The sequence below is a fragment of the Balaenoptera ricei genome, chromosome 6, assembly GCF_028023285.1.
Source record: "Balaenoptera ricei isolate mBalRic1 chromosome 6, mBalRic1.hap2, whole genome shotgun sequence".
Lineage (NCBI taxonomy): Eukaryota > Metazoa > Chordata > Mammalia > Artiodactyla > Balaenopteridae > Balaenoptera > Balaenoptera ricei.
The window spans coordinates 19,455,330-19,472,776 of NC_082644.1; the positions used below are offsets into that span (position 1 = coordinate 19,455,330).

A 17,447-nucleotide genomic window follows, 5' to 3' on the forward strand; every position below is an offset into this window, starting at 1 on the left:
TTTCAAGGTGAAACAACGAAAGAGAAACTTTACATTGCATGAGATTTCCTTTCTGGTGCCTTCTTCAATGAGAATGGCTCTTCCAGCCCTCGGGAGGGAGCCCTGTGTGTTTGGGCCCAGGGGAGTCGTTATTCTGGGCACCTGTGAATGCAGGAAGGAGGCGAGAACAGGCAGGAGCGGCCTCACCTCCACCTCCACCGTCCCTCCTAACACCGACCATTTTTCATGCATGAGGGGGTCCCGGACTCCTCCTGGGCCATCCACGCCTCGTCTGCCTGTTCTTACCCTCCCCATCCCGTCTGCAGCCTAGTTTGCAAAGCCTTCAGGCTCCCCAGACCCACCCAGGAGTTCCACCCTCCAGGGTCCTAGTGAAGTTGGCCACAACAGCCATCAGGCCTGTCACGCTCCCACACCCTTTGTGCGTTTATTTCCAACTGGACTATATCCTCAGGCAGACGGAACCTTTGCACACTCACAGGAGCCCAGAACAGTGCCTGGCTCACGTGAACTAACGTAAGATGAGGCCAAGAGAAGGCTGGTTAGAAAAGCCGACAAGCAGTGTGGCTGTACCCACGAAGACCACACTCGGCCCCCAAGCACGCCTGCCTGGACAGCCTCATCAACACCCACCCCTGCTTGTTTTTACATGCTACTGGATGAACAGGGGATGTAGGTCTGGACTTGCTGCCCCCTCCCTTCTTTTTTCTTTTTCTTCCTCTGTCTTCCCGTCCTCTCCTTTCCTGTCTTCCCTCATTGACTTCTCTTCCCTTGTGTCCCTTTGTCACTTTCCACAGTGGACCCCCTGTGGCCCTCTTGTCCTGTTCCTGCAGCATCCAGGACCCTCCTCCCTGTGTCTGCAAATGCCAGGACATGTCGGTCCCCAAACTCTCAACATTTGTATAACTTTCTAGTTGTCCTTTTTAGTTAAAATACCAAAACCCAGGGAGGAGTCCCGAGGTGCAAATTGCCCAGTCAACCTGCATGTGCACACATACAGACAGAGATGCACATCCGTTGTAATCAATGTAGATATATGCATGTGTATATATGTATATACATACAGACAGATGCACATCTGTCGTAATCAGTAGGTATATGTATGTGTGTGTGTATATATGTATATATACACACACAATTGATATTCACAAGTCCTGGTATAAAGTTGCAATTTTTCTGGCTGCTATAAAATATGCCAGTTTTAAAACTGTTTGTTTGTTGCTTGCAAACTTATAAATATGTATAAACTCCATTATAAATAAATTGTGGCTGGCAGATGGCATTTTATCTGCCAGCAATGATTGCATGGAGTTATAAATGCTTATTAATCCTCCACTTTTAAACTCACAGCATGGACCCTGGGATCTATAACATGAAGTGGCATGAAAACATAATCATACATTAGAGGGGAAAAACCGTCAATGAGACAGGTAAGGGCTAGCAATTCACACCTGAGGATGGTGCTCAAAGTCAAGACTGCCTACCAGCTTCACCCGCAATTTATTAGAAATGCAAATTCTCTGGCCCCATCGAGAACTACTGAGTCAGGAACTCCAGGGAGGACCCCTGATGGCTCTGATGCCTGCCTTTCACCCCAAGTCTGATTATGAAGGCCTCTCTCTCTGCCAAAGGATTCCCCGGCTTGGTGTGCATAGGACTGGCCAGGACACGGGCTCGAAACAGCCTTCCACCAGTGCTGGGCTGTTTGGGTAAATGTCCGGCTCTCTCCCCACGCTGGTGGATTAGCTCTGAGGTACATCCAGCCCTGCCGCCCTCAGTCCCCAGTGCAATTCGTTATCCACATCCTGGTGACTAGCCTGACCACGCCTTCCTCATCAACTTCCTTCCCTTCCCCACCCCTAAGTCTACATACGCTCTGAGCGTCTCTCAAGGTCTGCTTCTGAGGGACCCCAAACTAAACAAAGGAATAGAAACACTTCCTTGTCCATGTGAATGACTCACGCCTTTATGCATTTTGGAAAAAAAGATGGAACATGAATGTAAACTCAAGGAGGGAAGCACTACTGGCCATTTTCCATCAGGGGCTGAGCTTTATGTACAAGCCCTAAAAGACCCTAATAAGTCCTGCACTCTGTCCTAGATTCAGTCACTGACTGTCGCCACCCTCCAGCAAGTCAATTGGTTCTGGTTTCCTCACTGAAAAATGGGTCCCTCCAGCTGTATTATCCCAGGACGCTCCCTTACTTGCTGTTCTCTGAGGAGCAGGGACAGTTCCAGGTTTACAACATGTGCCAGTCATTTTTCCACTTCTCTTTCTCAGGACCAACTTAAAGTTTTACTACAGAACCCAAGAGTATCATTCTGAAACCCAAGGCCAAGATTTGTCTGTGTCCTACAGTTACCTATTTGCAATCTTTCCACAATCTCCTTCCCATTTCCCACCGGGCTGTCACCGTTCACAGACAGGCATTTACGGACGGCGTCCTTACATACTTGGCCAGCGAGAGAGCACAGATGTACACTTTTGAGAGTGAAGCATCCCAGGAAACAACTGTCCTCCATGCTTACGCGTAGTCACCGGCCCCCACACCCTCTCAGGACAGGGACTGCACAGCCCGGTGGTGCAGGTGGCGAGCCAGGGCTCAGAGAAACTCAGCAACCAGCTCAAGGCCACGTGGCTCTGTGCATGCGGGAGCCAAGGTAGGCTGCCCGGGGAGCCTGGGATCCAAGGAGACGTGTGACTGGCCTTCAAGAAGCGACCGATTCAGGGAAATAAGGACCAGGACATTTGTTTTCAAGTGTTACTTATATAAAGGAGTCACCCAGGCAAGTCACCCAAGTCACCCAGGCATCTGATGCTACCATTTCAGGAAGCGGGCATCTTCAGGACAGCAGGCTGGACACGGAGCCAGGAGACGTGAGTCGACACTGTCCCCAAGCACGGGGCCCTTTGAGGGGGCCGCACAAAGCTCTGCTCCTCCCCCAGGCCTGCCCTGCTTTCAGCCAGGCGTTTCCCTTCGCACTCGGCTTGTCGCCTTCTGTCCTCATTGGAAATGATCAGTGCTACCCACCCTCCTCCATCGGGAGAACCCCAGCTGGGTCTTTGTCCATCAACCCCAACACCAGAGATGGCCCAAAACAGAATCATTGCTCAAATGAAACACAGGTAAAGGCCAGGCAGGCTCCCAGTCCTCTGGCCTCTCAAATATAAAAAGTCCGGAAGTGGTGGCTTAAACATAAGATTTAGGTGGGGAGTTATTTGATTTGAACACACCATCTGACTGTCCACCTGCTTCTTTTTTTTTTTTTTTCAGCCGTACCATGTGGCTTGCAAGATCTTAGTTCCCCAACCAGGGATCGAACCCTTGGCCCCAGCAGTGAGAGTACCGAGTCCTAACCACTGGACCGCCAGGGAATTCCCCACCTGCTTCTACTATGAGCCGTTCAGAGTATCCCTAGTAGTCAGGCGTCAAAGCTGACTGAAACCAGTGACCAGCGGCCCCACAGAAGCCCCGCAGGCTCCCAGCAGATAGGCATGTCACTGGAAAGCCCAGCTAATTCACACAGGATGGTGTGGGTAGGAAGGGGAAGGGGGTTCTCCAGAGCCACTTAGCAAGATGGGCCATTTTAGGACCGCTGGACCCTGCCTGGCTCTCCCAGCAGACACAGAGGCCTGGGTCAAGCGGCAGGGGGCCCATGAGAGGGGCAGCAGTTCCTGGCACACTCCGAGGGCCCAGGGTGGCCCCGGCACGGCGCTCAGTGACCATGCCCTGGGAGTTGGAGGCCCTGGAGCTGCCCCTCCTGTGGCTGAGCGAAGTTTGCCTCTGAATCCCGAGCTCCCTGTGGAGCAGAGCTCGGGAAGCGCTGAGAGAGTGGAACAGCTCTGCTGCCCACCGACCGTGTAGCCTTGAGCAAGGTGGGCACTACCTGAGCCTCAGTTTCCCCATCTATGAGTGAGGCTCTGTGATGCCCAGCACGTGGCGCTTGAAGGAAGAGAGGAGATGACCCAGGTGAGCTCTTACATGCTTTACATGCTTTACAAATGGGAGAAAACAGACTAGAAAATTGCTGCCATCTGCTGCACCTCAAATCTGCTCCAATGGCTACAAAGGAGTGCCAGTTATGTCCCACTAGCACTGTTCTGTGGGAAGCGATCTTAAAACCTGAGCTTAAAAATACATATTTTGAATGAATATTGAAACATTATTTGATTCCCCCATTACTTTTAATTTTCTAAATTGATTCTCATGCAAAAAAACATATATTGCTTATCACCATTGAGATAAACACTAACTTCAGAGCAGAGAGCTACTAAACCTGCAGATTACCATTTCTTATACTCCCAAGAGAAAAACAAAACAGATCAAATGTTCAGGGGCTCTCAGTTCTTAACTCTTGTTTCCTACTTTCTTTGCCCTTAACATGAGTGTTTTGGCCTTATGCAGGGGGGTGTGCAAGTCTGCTGAAAGAAGTCATTTGATCCATTTTTATATGTGTGTACACTCACACACAGAGAAGGATCATGCATCCCCACAGAGGTCGGATTTTTATGTATACGCCTGCAGGGCTGCAGGCCTCAAGGAGACAGAGTGCAGGGCAATTCTCACAGTCACCCCAAAGTCTACATCGTCACAGGGGAAGAGCCCGACCTAGCTGCTGCCCGGCGTCCCTGTTCAGACCCTACTGCTTTTGGATAACTCGCAGCAGGGTATCTGTACTGCACCTGAAAACAGACCATTCTAGGAAGAGGCAGGGCAGTCTAGATTAGTGCCAGACTCCCCATAAAGTTCCAATTCACTGCAGAACATTCTAGAAGATTGAAGCCACTGTCAGCTTGAGTTCATTGGACCTTCAAAGGGTAAAAACTCCACAGAAGGCTAACATGAATCCTTGGACCTGCCCCAAGCCATCCTCAGCCATCAGGTCTGCCCCATCCTCCCATCCTGGCCACACACACCCTCTAAAAGTAGAAACAGGGTTCACACACGTAGCATTAGAACTTTGTGGAATTAGCACTCATTAGAATTTTTAAAATCTACCATTAACTCCACATTCTGGAAGCATCAAACTTATTACTCTCCAATGCTAAGTGTGTGCAGAGCGTCCTTCCGTTGCACTGATGAAGGGGGTGCTGCCCGCGATGGATTTCACTGGGACAAGAGCCAACATTGCAGCACAAGTGAGAAGGTGCCAACGAATGTGAATCCTTCCATCTTTTAAAAGACAACACCTGTTAAATCATATGGTAATCTCAAGCCAAACATTTTTTCAAAGTTAGAAACACTGTCGACTTCCTAACACCAAACAACCCAGTAGGAAATCAGTGTTTGATCCCAAAGGCAGGAGCTGGGACAAAGCACTGCCCAGGACACGAGCCCTTTTCATGGAGCAATTGGGAAACCATTGTAGAGACAAACCAGCCACTTTACCCACCAATCTCTCCAGAAGTGGGACCTCAAACTAATTCCCAAAGCTCTTGAGCCTGGTCCCGAGCTTCAGGCAAACCTGAATCAGCCACAGCTGATGGAATGTCTCCAGGCAGGAACTCTGAGCACATGTGTTTGCACCTGTCTTCCGCACAGATCGTACACATGCTTCTTCCTCTACTGAATATAAAGGGGGCGGGGTTTTACTAGCAGGTACTGCAGCAGCCCGTTGGCTAAGAGGATGTACAAACCCCCAACTACCCCTCCACAAATCCGCATTTTGTCCTTATACAGATAAAAACAAAGGAAGCATTCACCTGTCAAGATCTTGATCAGTGAGGCTTATTTTGTGCCCTATTTGGCAGCAAAGTGGATCCCCAAGAACCCCTGGACAACCAGGGTCATGGGAGACGGCATTCCTGTGCTCAGCACTACCTGAAACAGCTGGAGTAACGCCTACTCCTCAGCGCAGCAGCCCTAATCTCTGGTGCTGCAAACCCCATGCACACAGGTGTGATGCAGGCAGCCTGGGAGGCGTCGCCAAGGAGGAGGGACAGCCACGAGGACCCACACTTCACAGGGCTTTACATGCAGAGCGTAGACAGCATCTTGCCTTATTCTATTACAGTCCCAGGTGTTTATTACCGACCCTCCTGCAGCTTCTATTCCCTGTTTTGTGCTTAGTAGGTAACACCTTCCCAGTGGACTTTCCCAGTGGAATGGGTCAGCTGAATTAACATTTTGCCCGGACAACTACAGTCAAACTCTGTTTTCATTAAAAACATACAGCACAGAACATTAGTCTTACATCTTTCTTAGTCTTAAAAAATATAAATATAGAGGGATAATTTGTACAGGATGTATAGGTATGTACACCTTTAGTATGCACATGAGAATCCGGAACAAGTTTATGAAACTTGCACTTTAGGGAGGCCTTCCTCCTGGGGCTGTTGAACAAAGCTCTGAGCCAGTGGGCAGATGCTTGAGTTCCCATGGCCCAGTACCCATCTACCGGGAAGAACTGAGCCCTCCTGACTGCAGGTGCAGGGTCGGGACGGGGCAGCTGGCAGGTCACGGGTTCCTCTCCACTGGCTGCTGAAGGCAGAGCTCACTCCCGGCAGAGACGATGGGCAGGCTGTTCTCCAGGTGGTGGTTGATGAGGTGGTTGATACTGTCAAAGATCCTGTCCTTTGTCCGGATCTGTGAGGGGTGCGGAGGGAAGGTTAGCGCCACCCACAGGCAAAGGAAAGAAGATACCCCCCACTGGGAGTCAGAACTGGAGAGGCAGCCTCCTTAGGGACCCAGGGTTTCCCTGTGCTTTCAGAGGTGGTGTCCGCTAAGTCCCTGGTCCCTGTCACTGGCCAGTAAATTCAGTCAGTTCATCTGTCCACCCCTCTGGGACTGAGCCATGGCCTCCCCCGCCTTTGGCAACCGTGGTGATCCTCTGCCTCCCAACAGCCTCCTCTCTCTGGCTCCCCTCCTGCCCTCATGGGATCCATCCCAGAAACCTCTGTCCTGCACCACCCAGTGGTGTCTGCAGGCTCCCCTACCCCTGCCACCTGCAGACCTTTGCCCGGCGGTACTGGCCCAGACCGCTTCTTCCACCTGGGAACCTAGCTCAGCCTCCAGGTCAGCACCTTCAGGCCCCCATCATTCCTTACCACCCCTCCCCAGGCCAGCTGTCAGCATCCTGCGCACCTGCCAGGAAGGAGCCCACAGCTGTGAGGAGGGGCTCCAAGTTCCCAGTGGAGGGTGACCCTTGCTGGGACGGAGGGGCAGTGCTGCAAGCTTCTGGTCACTCAGTTCTAAAGCTTAGTAGGGTGCCTGTCCATGAACGTCTCCTGAATAGATGAAGGCCTGAGATGGGGTGAGGGTGCTGGGTGAGGGTGCTTTGTCTCTTCCCGCTGCACAATGGCCCTGTGCTCTGGTCCCTGGGGGCCATCAGTCCTCCCACCCTGAGCCGGTACACTCACAGTAGAGACCGCACTTGAAGGAGGCAGTATGAGTTCTGGCCAGGAGCAGTCTCCCAGCGTGCTCTGGATGCAGCCCCGGGGGCCTGCTTCTTTGAGAGGGAACGGAGATGGGGCAGGGGGCAGGCACCTGGCTGTACCCCCTAGTGCTCCAGGCCCACTGATGGCCCTCACAAGGGGTCTGGGATGCCTGGGTACCCCAACCTCTCTCTCCAGCCTCATTGCTGGGGCCCATCCCTCCCTTGGAACAACCAGCTTCTCCCATCCCTCCCTCAAGGATCTGAAGGCACATCTATTCTCCTCACTCACTTGTCCCAATATTCTTTCCCCAAGTTCTTTTTTTCTTAATTTTATTGGAGTATAGTTGATTTAAAATGTTGTGTTAGTTTCTGCTGTACAGCATTATGAGTCAGTTATACATAAACATATATCCACTCTTCTTTAGATTCTTTTCCCATGTAGGTCATTACAGAGTACTGAGTAGAGTTCCCTGTGCTATACAGTAGGGTCTTATTAGTTATCTATTTTATATATAATAGTGTGCATATGCCAATCCCAATCTCCCAATTTATCCCTCCCCTCCCCTTTCCCCCCTGGTAACCATAAATTTGTTTTCTACATCTGTGACTCTATTTCTGTTTTGTAAATAAGTTATTTGTAACATTTTTTAGATTCCACATATAAGTGATATCATATGATATTTGTCTTTCTCTGTCTGAATTACTTCACTCAATATGACAATCTCTAGGTCCATCCATCCTTCTCCAAGTTCTTAATCTCACTCTCCTTCCCTAATGTGGCCACCCTTGTTTCTCCCCCTCCATCAACCCACCAATGGGATGTCCATCTCTGGGCCTTCAGTCCCATATCTCATTCTCTCTCTAAATCTATGCTCCAGGTGTGCATATCAGAAGATGCACATCTGCCCTGGGCTTTAAACGTTTTTAAAATTAGGACGCTGTCCTCTCCTGGGTTCCAACTCTGATGTGAGGCTCCTCCCCACCCACCTCTGTAAGCACTGAAGGGGAAGAAACTTCCCAGGCCATGGGGTCCCCTGACTCTTTGGCATTAAACCTCAGTAAGGGTGTAATCTGATGGGCACATTCAGAAAAAAATCTCTTTGCAAGACTTTCTGACATCTTTGCATCAAGGTTGTTTAATTCTCCTGGGGCTTCTCAGAATTCCCTACCCAGAAAGACACCCTGGGTAACACAACAGGCCCCTTCCTTGGATGCTGAAGGCACCCAGGAGCTCAGCTTGAGCCTAGTATTATCGGGGTGTTACCTTTACATCATTGACTCCTTATTCCCACTTCTTAATGATTAACACTCATTTATGTTCTGGGGCAATAGAGACAGATGAAGAAGGATTTATGATGGGGAAGTGTCTGGGACAGTGGTCTAACCTGGGCTCACGTTGGCATCACCTGAGTTGCTCTCAGTAACCCCATGCTCAGGCCAACTCCACCAGGAGCTTGGGATGGGGCCTGGGCACTAGCGTGTTTTATGTTCCCTCCATGATTCCAACATGCTGCCAAGCTGAGGACCACTGGTCAGTGTTTTTGTAGTATATAGGCTGGCCAGTATAAACATGCACACATGTAAGCACACATGTAAGCACACAGAAGAGTAAGCCATATAAAGAAATAGGCAGTTTACTTCACTCCCATAAATGCTTGCTGAAACTCTGATCTGGCTCCTGCCCAGAGAACTTGCAGCCCACAGAGCCATCTGTGTGGACTCACCTGCCATGTGCTGGAAATGCCAATGGCTGATTTAAAAAGCCCAGCAGCCCAGACAAACCTAGGACAAACTTCTCCAGATACATAAAGGGATTCTGCTACAGTGATGACACATGAATGTTAACCCCAGAAAACTATGTTAGGCTTTGCATAGCAAAAAGCATATAAAAGTGAGGATGAAAGCCTTTGTTTTAGTTCAATATGCATATATTTAAAAAGAAGAAAAATCTGAAATCAATAATCTAAGCTTCCAATTTAGGAAACTAGAGAAGGAAAAGCAAGTTAAGTTCAAATTAAGTAAAGGGAAAGAATAAAAATTAGAGCAGAAATCAATGAAATTGAAATAGGAAATCAATACAGAAGATCAATGATTCCCAAAGCTAGTTCTTTGAAAAGATAAATAAAAATCATTAAGCCTCTAACCAGGCTAAGTAAGAAAAAACAAAAGAAGACATAAATTACTAATATCAGAAGTGAAAGAAGGGTCATCACTACAGATCTCATGGACATTAAAAGGATAATAAAGGAATATTATAACTAACTTGAAGCTTTCCCACTAAGACCAGGAACAAGGCAAGGATGTCCCATCTCATTACTCCTTTTCAACATCATAGTGGAAGTCCCAGCTAATGCAATAAGTCAAGAAAAGGAAATAAAATGTATGCTGATTGGAAAGGAAGAAATAAAACTGTCTTTGCTCACAGATGATATGATTGTCTATGAATAAAATCCAAAAAAATCAACAGCAACAACAACCAAAAACAAACAAACAACCAAACATTCCTGGAACTAATAAGTGATTGTAGCAAGATTGCAGGATAAGAGGTTACTATACAAAAGTCAGTTGCTTTCCTATGAACAAGCAATGAACAAGTTGAATTTGAAATTAAAAACATAATAGTATTTATTGGGTTGGCCAAAAAGTTTGTTTGGGTTTTTCCCAAAACATCTTATGGAAAACCCTGAACAAACTTTTTGGCCAACCCAATATATTAGCACCCCCAAAATGAAATACTTAGTTATAAATCTAACAAAATATATAAACAATTATATGAGGAAAACTACAAAATTATAATGAAAGAAAGTTTTAAAAACCAAATAAATGAAGATATATTCGGTATTCATGGATAGAAAGACTTAATATTGTCAAGATGTCAGTTCTTCCCAACTTGATCTATAGATTCAGTGCAGTCCCAATCAAAATCCCAGCAAGATATTGTGTATATTGACAAACTTATTCTAAAGTTTATATGGAAAAGCAAAAGACCAAGTGTAGCCAACACAATATCAAAGGAGAAGAATAAAGTTGGAGGACTGATAATACTCAACTTCAAGTTTTACTATAAAGCTTCAGTAATCAAGATAGTGTGGTATTAGTGAAAGCATCAACAAATAGATCAATGGAACAGAATAGAGAGCCCAGAAATAGACCCACACAAATATAGACAACTGATCTTTGACAAAGAAGCAAAGGCAATACAATGGAGTAAATATTGTCTTTTCAACAAATGGTGCTAGAACAACAAATCGTGCTAGACAACCACAGGCAAAAAACTGAACCGAGTCACAAACCTTACACTATTCACAAATATTGACTCAAAATGGATGATAAACCTAAATGTAAAATGCAAAACTATAAAACTCTTACAAGATAACATAAGAGAAAACCTAGATGACTGTGGGTTTGGTGATGACTTTTTATTTATGATATCAAAGGCATGATCCATGAAAGAAGGAAATGAGAAGCTGGATTTCATTAAAATTAAAAACTTCTGCTCTTCACATGACACTGTCAAGAGAACGAGAAGACATGCCACAGATGGGAAGAAAATATTTGCAAGAGACATATCTAATAAATAAAATAATATATAATAACAATAAATAATAAAAATAAAATAATAATTTTGGACTATTATCCAATACAATATTCTATTATACAAAGAACTCTTAAAACCAACAGTAAGAAAATAAACAACCAGACTTAAAAATGGGCCAAATCAAGAATATATAATGGGGAAAAACAGCCTCTTCGATAAACAGTGTTGGGAAAACTGGACATACAAAAGAATCAAACTAGAATACTTTCTCACACCATATACAGAAATAAAATGGATTAAAGACTTAAATGTAAGACCTGAAACCATAAAAATTCTAGAAGAAGACCTAGGCAGACACTCTCTGACATCGGTTTTAGCAATAGTTTTTTGGACGTCTCCTCAGGCAAGGGAAATGTAAGCAAAAATGAACAAATGAGATTACATCGAACTAAAAAGCTTTTGTACAGTGAAGGGAACTATCAACAACAAAAAAAGGCCACCTATAGCATGGGAGAAGATATTTGCAAATAATAAACCCAATACAGGGTTAATATCCAAAATATACAAAGAACTCACACAACTCAACATAAAAAAAAAAAAAATAACCTGATTAAAAATGGTCAAAGGACCTGAATGGACATTTTTCCAAAGAAGACATAGAGTGTAATAATTCTTTGTTGTTTGTATCAACTAGCACAGCAAATTCTACCTTAAAAATGATTTTTTAGGAGCTCTGTAGATGGATAGAATTGTAGTCTCTCTAAATGCAGAACTTTCATCCCAGGAAGATCCTCCAGTGCCCTGCTAGTTCGAAGTGCTCACCTCTGTGAGGCTTCCAGGGTGCCAGCTGATAAGGCACTGCTCAAGAAAGCACCAAAAAAGTCCTAATTCCAGTTTAAAGGAGGAAGGCTGGGGCACTCAATGCATCCCCAAGCTGTCTGACCCTGCAGCGCCCACCACCAGAGACCATGCCAAATGCACTTTGGCGGGGGAGAACCATGGACCCAGAATGCAGACCCAGGGAGGACAGAGCCATCCCACAAAGCTAACCTGATAACTTTGTGAAAATCTGTGAACACAGAGCAAACTAGGAAGAGAAGAAGCACAGAATAGCGTGGACAGCAGGCTCTCCTGCAAGCCTGCCTGGACTGCTGAGTACCGGAGATTGGACGCTCACCTGCGTCCTGACAGGTGAGGCTCAGCCATCCCTTTCCCAGGATAGAAGCTGTGTGCCTTTTGCTCCCTCTAGTGGCTGGCAGAACACAATGGCAAAGAAATTGAACTGAGAGCTGGAAGCTTCCTTCAATATTATCTGGTGTTGCCCTCCCCAAACATTTTCTTCTCAGCCATGAAGCAACCCTGTGACACAAAGCCCCAGGCAGAGGCCCCAAAATGTACAGGCCAGGAAGGATGCATTCACTAGACTGTGTTTCTCAGCTTGAGCAGCATCAAAAGCCCCTGGTGTCTTCTGGAAGCACAGACTGCCTGACACCCCCACCCCAAGAGATTCTGACTCAGCAGGTGGAGCCTGAGAATTTGCATTTCTAGCAGGTTCCAGTGGACAGGGGACCACACTCTGAGAACCACTGGGCGAGAAGAGTACAGCTCGAAGCTCTGTTGGTCTAATTGCATTGTTGACAGGAACGTGACAGTACCTGCCCTGTTCATTCAGCCTCTCCACCCACCCAGTATCAAAACAGAAATGATGGGACATTCTCAAGATGCTCCATTGAGATGTAAACCAGCCAGACCCCAGCGCTTTCCTTCATCACCCAGCTGGGTGCCGAGCAGCATCCTGTGTGCTTTGTGAACCACCATCGGACCTCCCCCCCAACCCCCAAGATAACCGTCTGGTGTAGTGACAAGAAGCCAGTTTCAAGCATCTGGGTTCACCTCCCCACCTGCCACCTCCTAATGGTGCCCTTTAGGGCAAGTTACTCACCTCTCTGAGTCTTCATATCCATGTAAAGTGGTTATCATAATAGTCCTACTTCATAGGATTCTCATCAGAAGTACTGATTAATGTGCATGAAGAATTTCACACAGTGCAGGGCCCCTAGGACGTGCTCAGTAAATGTTTGCTGTTCCTGTTTTTCATACCATACTGAGCAGTTTAAACTTACCCTAAAGGCAACGGCCATCCTGGAGAGATTTAGAGCAGGGAATGACATTAGCGGAGCCTCCTGCTGGCAGTGAAGGGTGGGGGGAAATGCACTGACAATCCAGGGAGAAAGGGACCCTTTCAGAGATATTTAGGGGATTGGTCAGTCAGAGAATGTGGAGTGTGAGAGGGAGGTGCTGGTGGCAGAGGCTTGCTGACTGGGCAAGCCATGGGAAGGTGTCCAGGGGGCAGCTGGGGTGAGGAGCTGGGAACGATGGGATGATACCTTCCCCTTTAGACATGGTGGGCTCAAGTTGCCTAGAACGTTTATGTGGAGTTGCTCTGTAGGCATTTAGAAATGGTGCATTTAAAAATGGTACATTAAGGGAGTTCCCTGGGGGCCTAGTGGTTAGGATTTCAGGCTTTCACTGCCACAGCCCGGGTTCAATCCCTGGTTTGGGAACTGAGATCTCACAAGCCACGTGGTGCGGCCAAAAATAAAAAAAAAAAAAAAAATTGTGCCTTAAGGAGTACACTCAATCGATGACAAAGTGATTACATTCAGCCCCATCCAAAGGGTGGCACTAGAACAGGCAAAGTTGTCAGTTGAAGACGTCTCCTGATGAAAACTGATTTCACAGGAACAGTTGCACATACAGACCTGCAGCTCTCTGTCTACTGTCTCAGCTTTGGCTGGATCCACTGGGAGATCCTCCCACCCCCAAAAGTTCATGCCTGAATGCAACCTAACACAGATAGGATGTAGACCCACCCTGGCCACATTGCCTGGCCTCTTCCAGACTTGAAATTAAGGTGCAGTCCAGGTCCCTCCTAAACCCAATGGCCACAGTGCTGGCTCCACATCAGCCCCCGGGGCTGCAATGCCAAGGGTCGTCCTTGGAATCTTGCATGCCAATTGCTTACATTTTCCAATTGATGCCTTGCTCCACAGGAACACTAATTTTCCATCCAAGTTGTAAGCCCGATCATGAATCCCTGCACAGCTGGGATCCTGGACATCTTCCAATCTCCCCCTCCTACCCCCATGGTTTCCCTGACCAGCCAAATCCAGGGTGAGGGGGACTATTTTGGGCTCCCTGGCCCTGGTTCCTTCTAGGTGTAATGTCCCTTCCTTTTCCAGTTCCAAGGTACTAAGGAGCCTCAATCATCCCCAAGTTTGCCCAAAAGTCAGCAAAGTCTGTTTCTGATAATAGAAGAGAAAAAAGGTAGAAGGCTGACCACAGTATCCAAGAGGGAAATTCATAGGAAATGTTCACCAATCAAGGTTTCTTCAGAGCCATACCAGAGAAGCACAGAAATGTTGTGGACACATTAGCTCCAAGCTCCCCTAGGGCGCTGGTGTATTTACAGAAAAAAGGAGGGAAGGTCCCTTACCAAATATTGAGTGGGGAAGATCCTAAAATGTACCTATGTGTTTTTACTTCTTTAATTTTGTAATTGTTGATAGAAAATAGAGATGGGTAAATAGATGATGTTTAACATCATTAAATGATGCTCCTTTTACAGGAAAGGCATGAGTAAAGGAATTCTAATTTAAAATGTAAGGCTGAGTATAGGCATTGTCTTATCCCATCTTCGCCAACCTCAGTGAAATGACAGTAGAGGAATAAACTTCTAAAACAAAAGAGAAGGAGGTAGATTGCCAGTGGATACTGTAACCTCAGCACACTGTGGGCTAGCAGAAAAGAGGAAGCCTGTTGAAATAAAAGAGTGAGGAGGAGGGTAGCCTGGAATGTAGGGGGGAGGGTGGATCCTGCAGCTGAGGAGAGAGAGGAGCAATGGTGGGAGGGACAGCAGTTAGGCTGCCTGGAGAATGCTCCAGAGTAACTGAGCCAGCAGCTCCACCACCCCCTCCTTCCCCTTTGCCTCCTTATAGCCAAACTAGTATTTTGCCTTCAGGGAAGAAGCCAGAGAATGTTTATCCAAAGAAATTAAATAAGATGTCTGGGGAAAATTAAGGCTATAGGAGGGTAAAGGTGATTCCAAGTAAAACGCTCCTGGGAGGTACCCAGCGTAAAAGTCCAAGCCCCCTCCTCTCCTTCTCACACTACAGTCCTCTAATCTGTCATACAACAACTCCCCTTCACCTAATCCCCTCCAAAATATCCCTACCCCATGCCTCACCCACCACACACACATAATCTCAGTCAGTCTTCAATGCTAATGCCAGGAAAGACTAGAGGGAAAGATACCTAAATGTATTACAGCAGAGGAGACCCATCCCAGGAAAATCAATCCAGTCTCTTGTTCTTATATATGGCAAGGAAAGGTACTGGGCATCTTAAGAATGTCAGTACCATGAAAAGAAAAATCATGATAAGCAAACAAACACCTGACCCCAGAAGTTAAGTTGGAAAATAGACAAAATATTTAAAACAACTCATATTAATAACACCAAAAAGTAAAAATGTTTTTCTTCTTTTTAACCATTAAAAAGAACAAGATGCACAAAAAAATAAAACAATCAGAAGATAACAAATTTTCCTTTAGAAATTAAATATACAATTTGTAAAATTATACATATATTAAGTTTGGAAGATCATCAAGGAAAGCTTTCAGAACATAGAGCAAATTTTCAAAGAACTGGAAACTTGCAGGAAAGAAGAGACAGAAGATCAATCCAAGAGATCCATCCCCTCAACCAGGTGTTCTAAGGGGAAAGAATAAATAAGGCAAGAAATTATCAAAGAAATAATATAAGGAAATTGCTCTGACCGAAGAAAAAACAAAAATTTTCAGATGGAAAGTGTTCATCACATCTCTGGAAAAATGAATAAGAAAAGGTACACACAGATTCATGACCATGTCATTGCAGAAGGTAAAGAAAAAACTAAAAATGTCTAGTTGGTAAAGAAAAAGTAATCCACGAAAGATTAAGAATCAGAGCAGCCATGCTACAGCCAACCATAAGGTGAATCAAAGTGACTTCAAAATATATTTTCAGACATGTAGGAATGAGAAAGTTCATGCCCATGCACCTGTTTTGAGGAAGAACTCCAATGAAAGTGAGTGAAAACCATAAAAGAGGAAGATATAGTATACACAACAGGCTGAAACTCACCCAGGACTCCAATGAGACTATGTCCTTAGAATAATGGGTTTGCTTTAGAAATCTATTAGTCCACATTAGAACAGAAAATCAGACTGTCTTCATGCATGTTCCAAAAATAGATGGAATGAGCTGGATAATAGTAATGACATGGTGAGGAAAACTTAGGTCTCTTCTCTCAAGAAGAAGGCAATTAGAAACTTCAAGATTAACTTATTTAAAAGTAATTGTATAAAATAATATGAATATAATGTAATGTTGGGCCTAACATAGAAATGTAATATATGTATAACATATTTGCCAATAACAGTACAAAGGAGGTGGGCAGAGCAAAGCTGCATTAGGCTAGGGAAATAATTTCAGAGGGCAAGGTAATATAACAATGCATTGTTAAGTCTGTAACATTAATATAATAGATTTGATATGTATAACAATAATGTCACACTAAGGGGATACATTCTCTGACCAAAATGGAATGAAACTGGGAATCAACAGCAGGAAAAAAATTCAGAAACTCACAAATACATAGAAATTCAAAAACAAACTCCTACATAATCAATGAGTCAAAGAGATATCAGGAGGGAAATAAGAAAATACTTAAAATAAATGAAAACGAAGACACAACAGACCAAACTTATGAGATACAGCTATACTTAAGACATTTATAGCTGTAAATGTCTATATTAAGGAAGAAAAAATCTCAAATAAATAACATAACCCCTCACCTAAAGACACTGAAAAAAAGAAGAGCATACTAAACTTAAGGCAAGCAGAAGAAAGAAAATCATAAAGATTAAAGCAGAGATAAACAAAATGGAGAATGGAAAAACAATAGAAAAAAATCAATGAAACCAAAAGCTGGTTCTTTGAAAATGTCAACAAACTTGACAAACCTTTAGCTAAATTGACCAAATTAAAAAACAAAGAAGACTCAAACTACTATACTTAGAAATGAAAAGGGGAACATCTTCCCCACATTATAGAAATAAAAAAGATTATAAAAGAACACCATGGAAAATTTTATGCCAACCAATTTGATATTAGGTGAAATGGACAAATTTTTAGAAAGACACAAACTATCGAAACTGACTCAAGAAGAAATACAGAATCTGAATACACTTATAACAAGTGAAGGTATTAAGCAGTAAACAGAAGTACCCCAAAAGAAAAGCCCAGGACCAGATAGCTTCACTGCCGAATTCTATCAAATGTTTAAAGAAGAATTAATATAAATTCTTTGGAATTTCTTCCAAAAAATAGAAGATGAGGGAATAGTTCCAAATTCAATCAATGAGGCCAGTAGTACCCTGATACCAAAACCAGACAAAGAAACTATGAGAAAAGAGAACTACAGACTAATATCT

General features: G+C 45.0%; 1 protein-coding gene across 1 annotated transcript in view; it reads right to left on the reverse strand.

Moving 5' to 3' along the window:
* Positions 1–6,455: 6,455 nt before the first annotated feature.
* SHC3 (SHC adaptor protein 3) overlaps positions 6,456–17,447 on the reverse strand; it is a 141,442-nt gene continuing 130,450 nt past the window's right edge. Inside the window, exon 12 of the mRNA XM_059926269.1 lies at positions 6,456–6,584. Coding sequence (XP_059782252.1) covers positions 6,456–6,584 — 129 coding nt within the window. The remainder of the gene's footprint in view (positions 6,585–17,447) is intronic.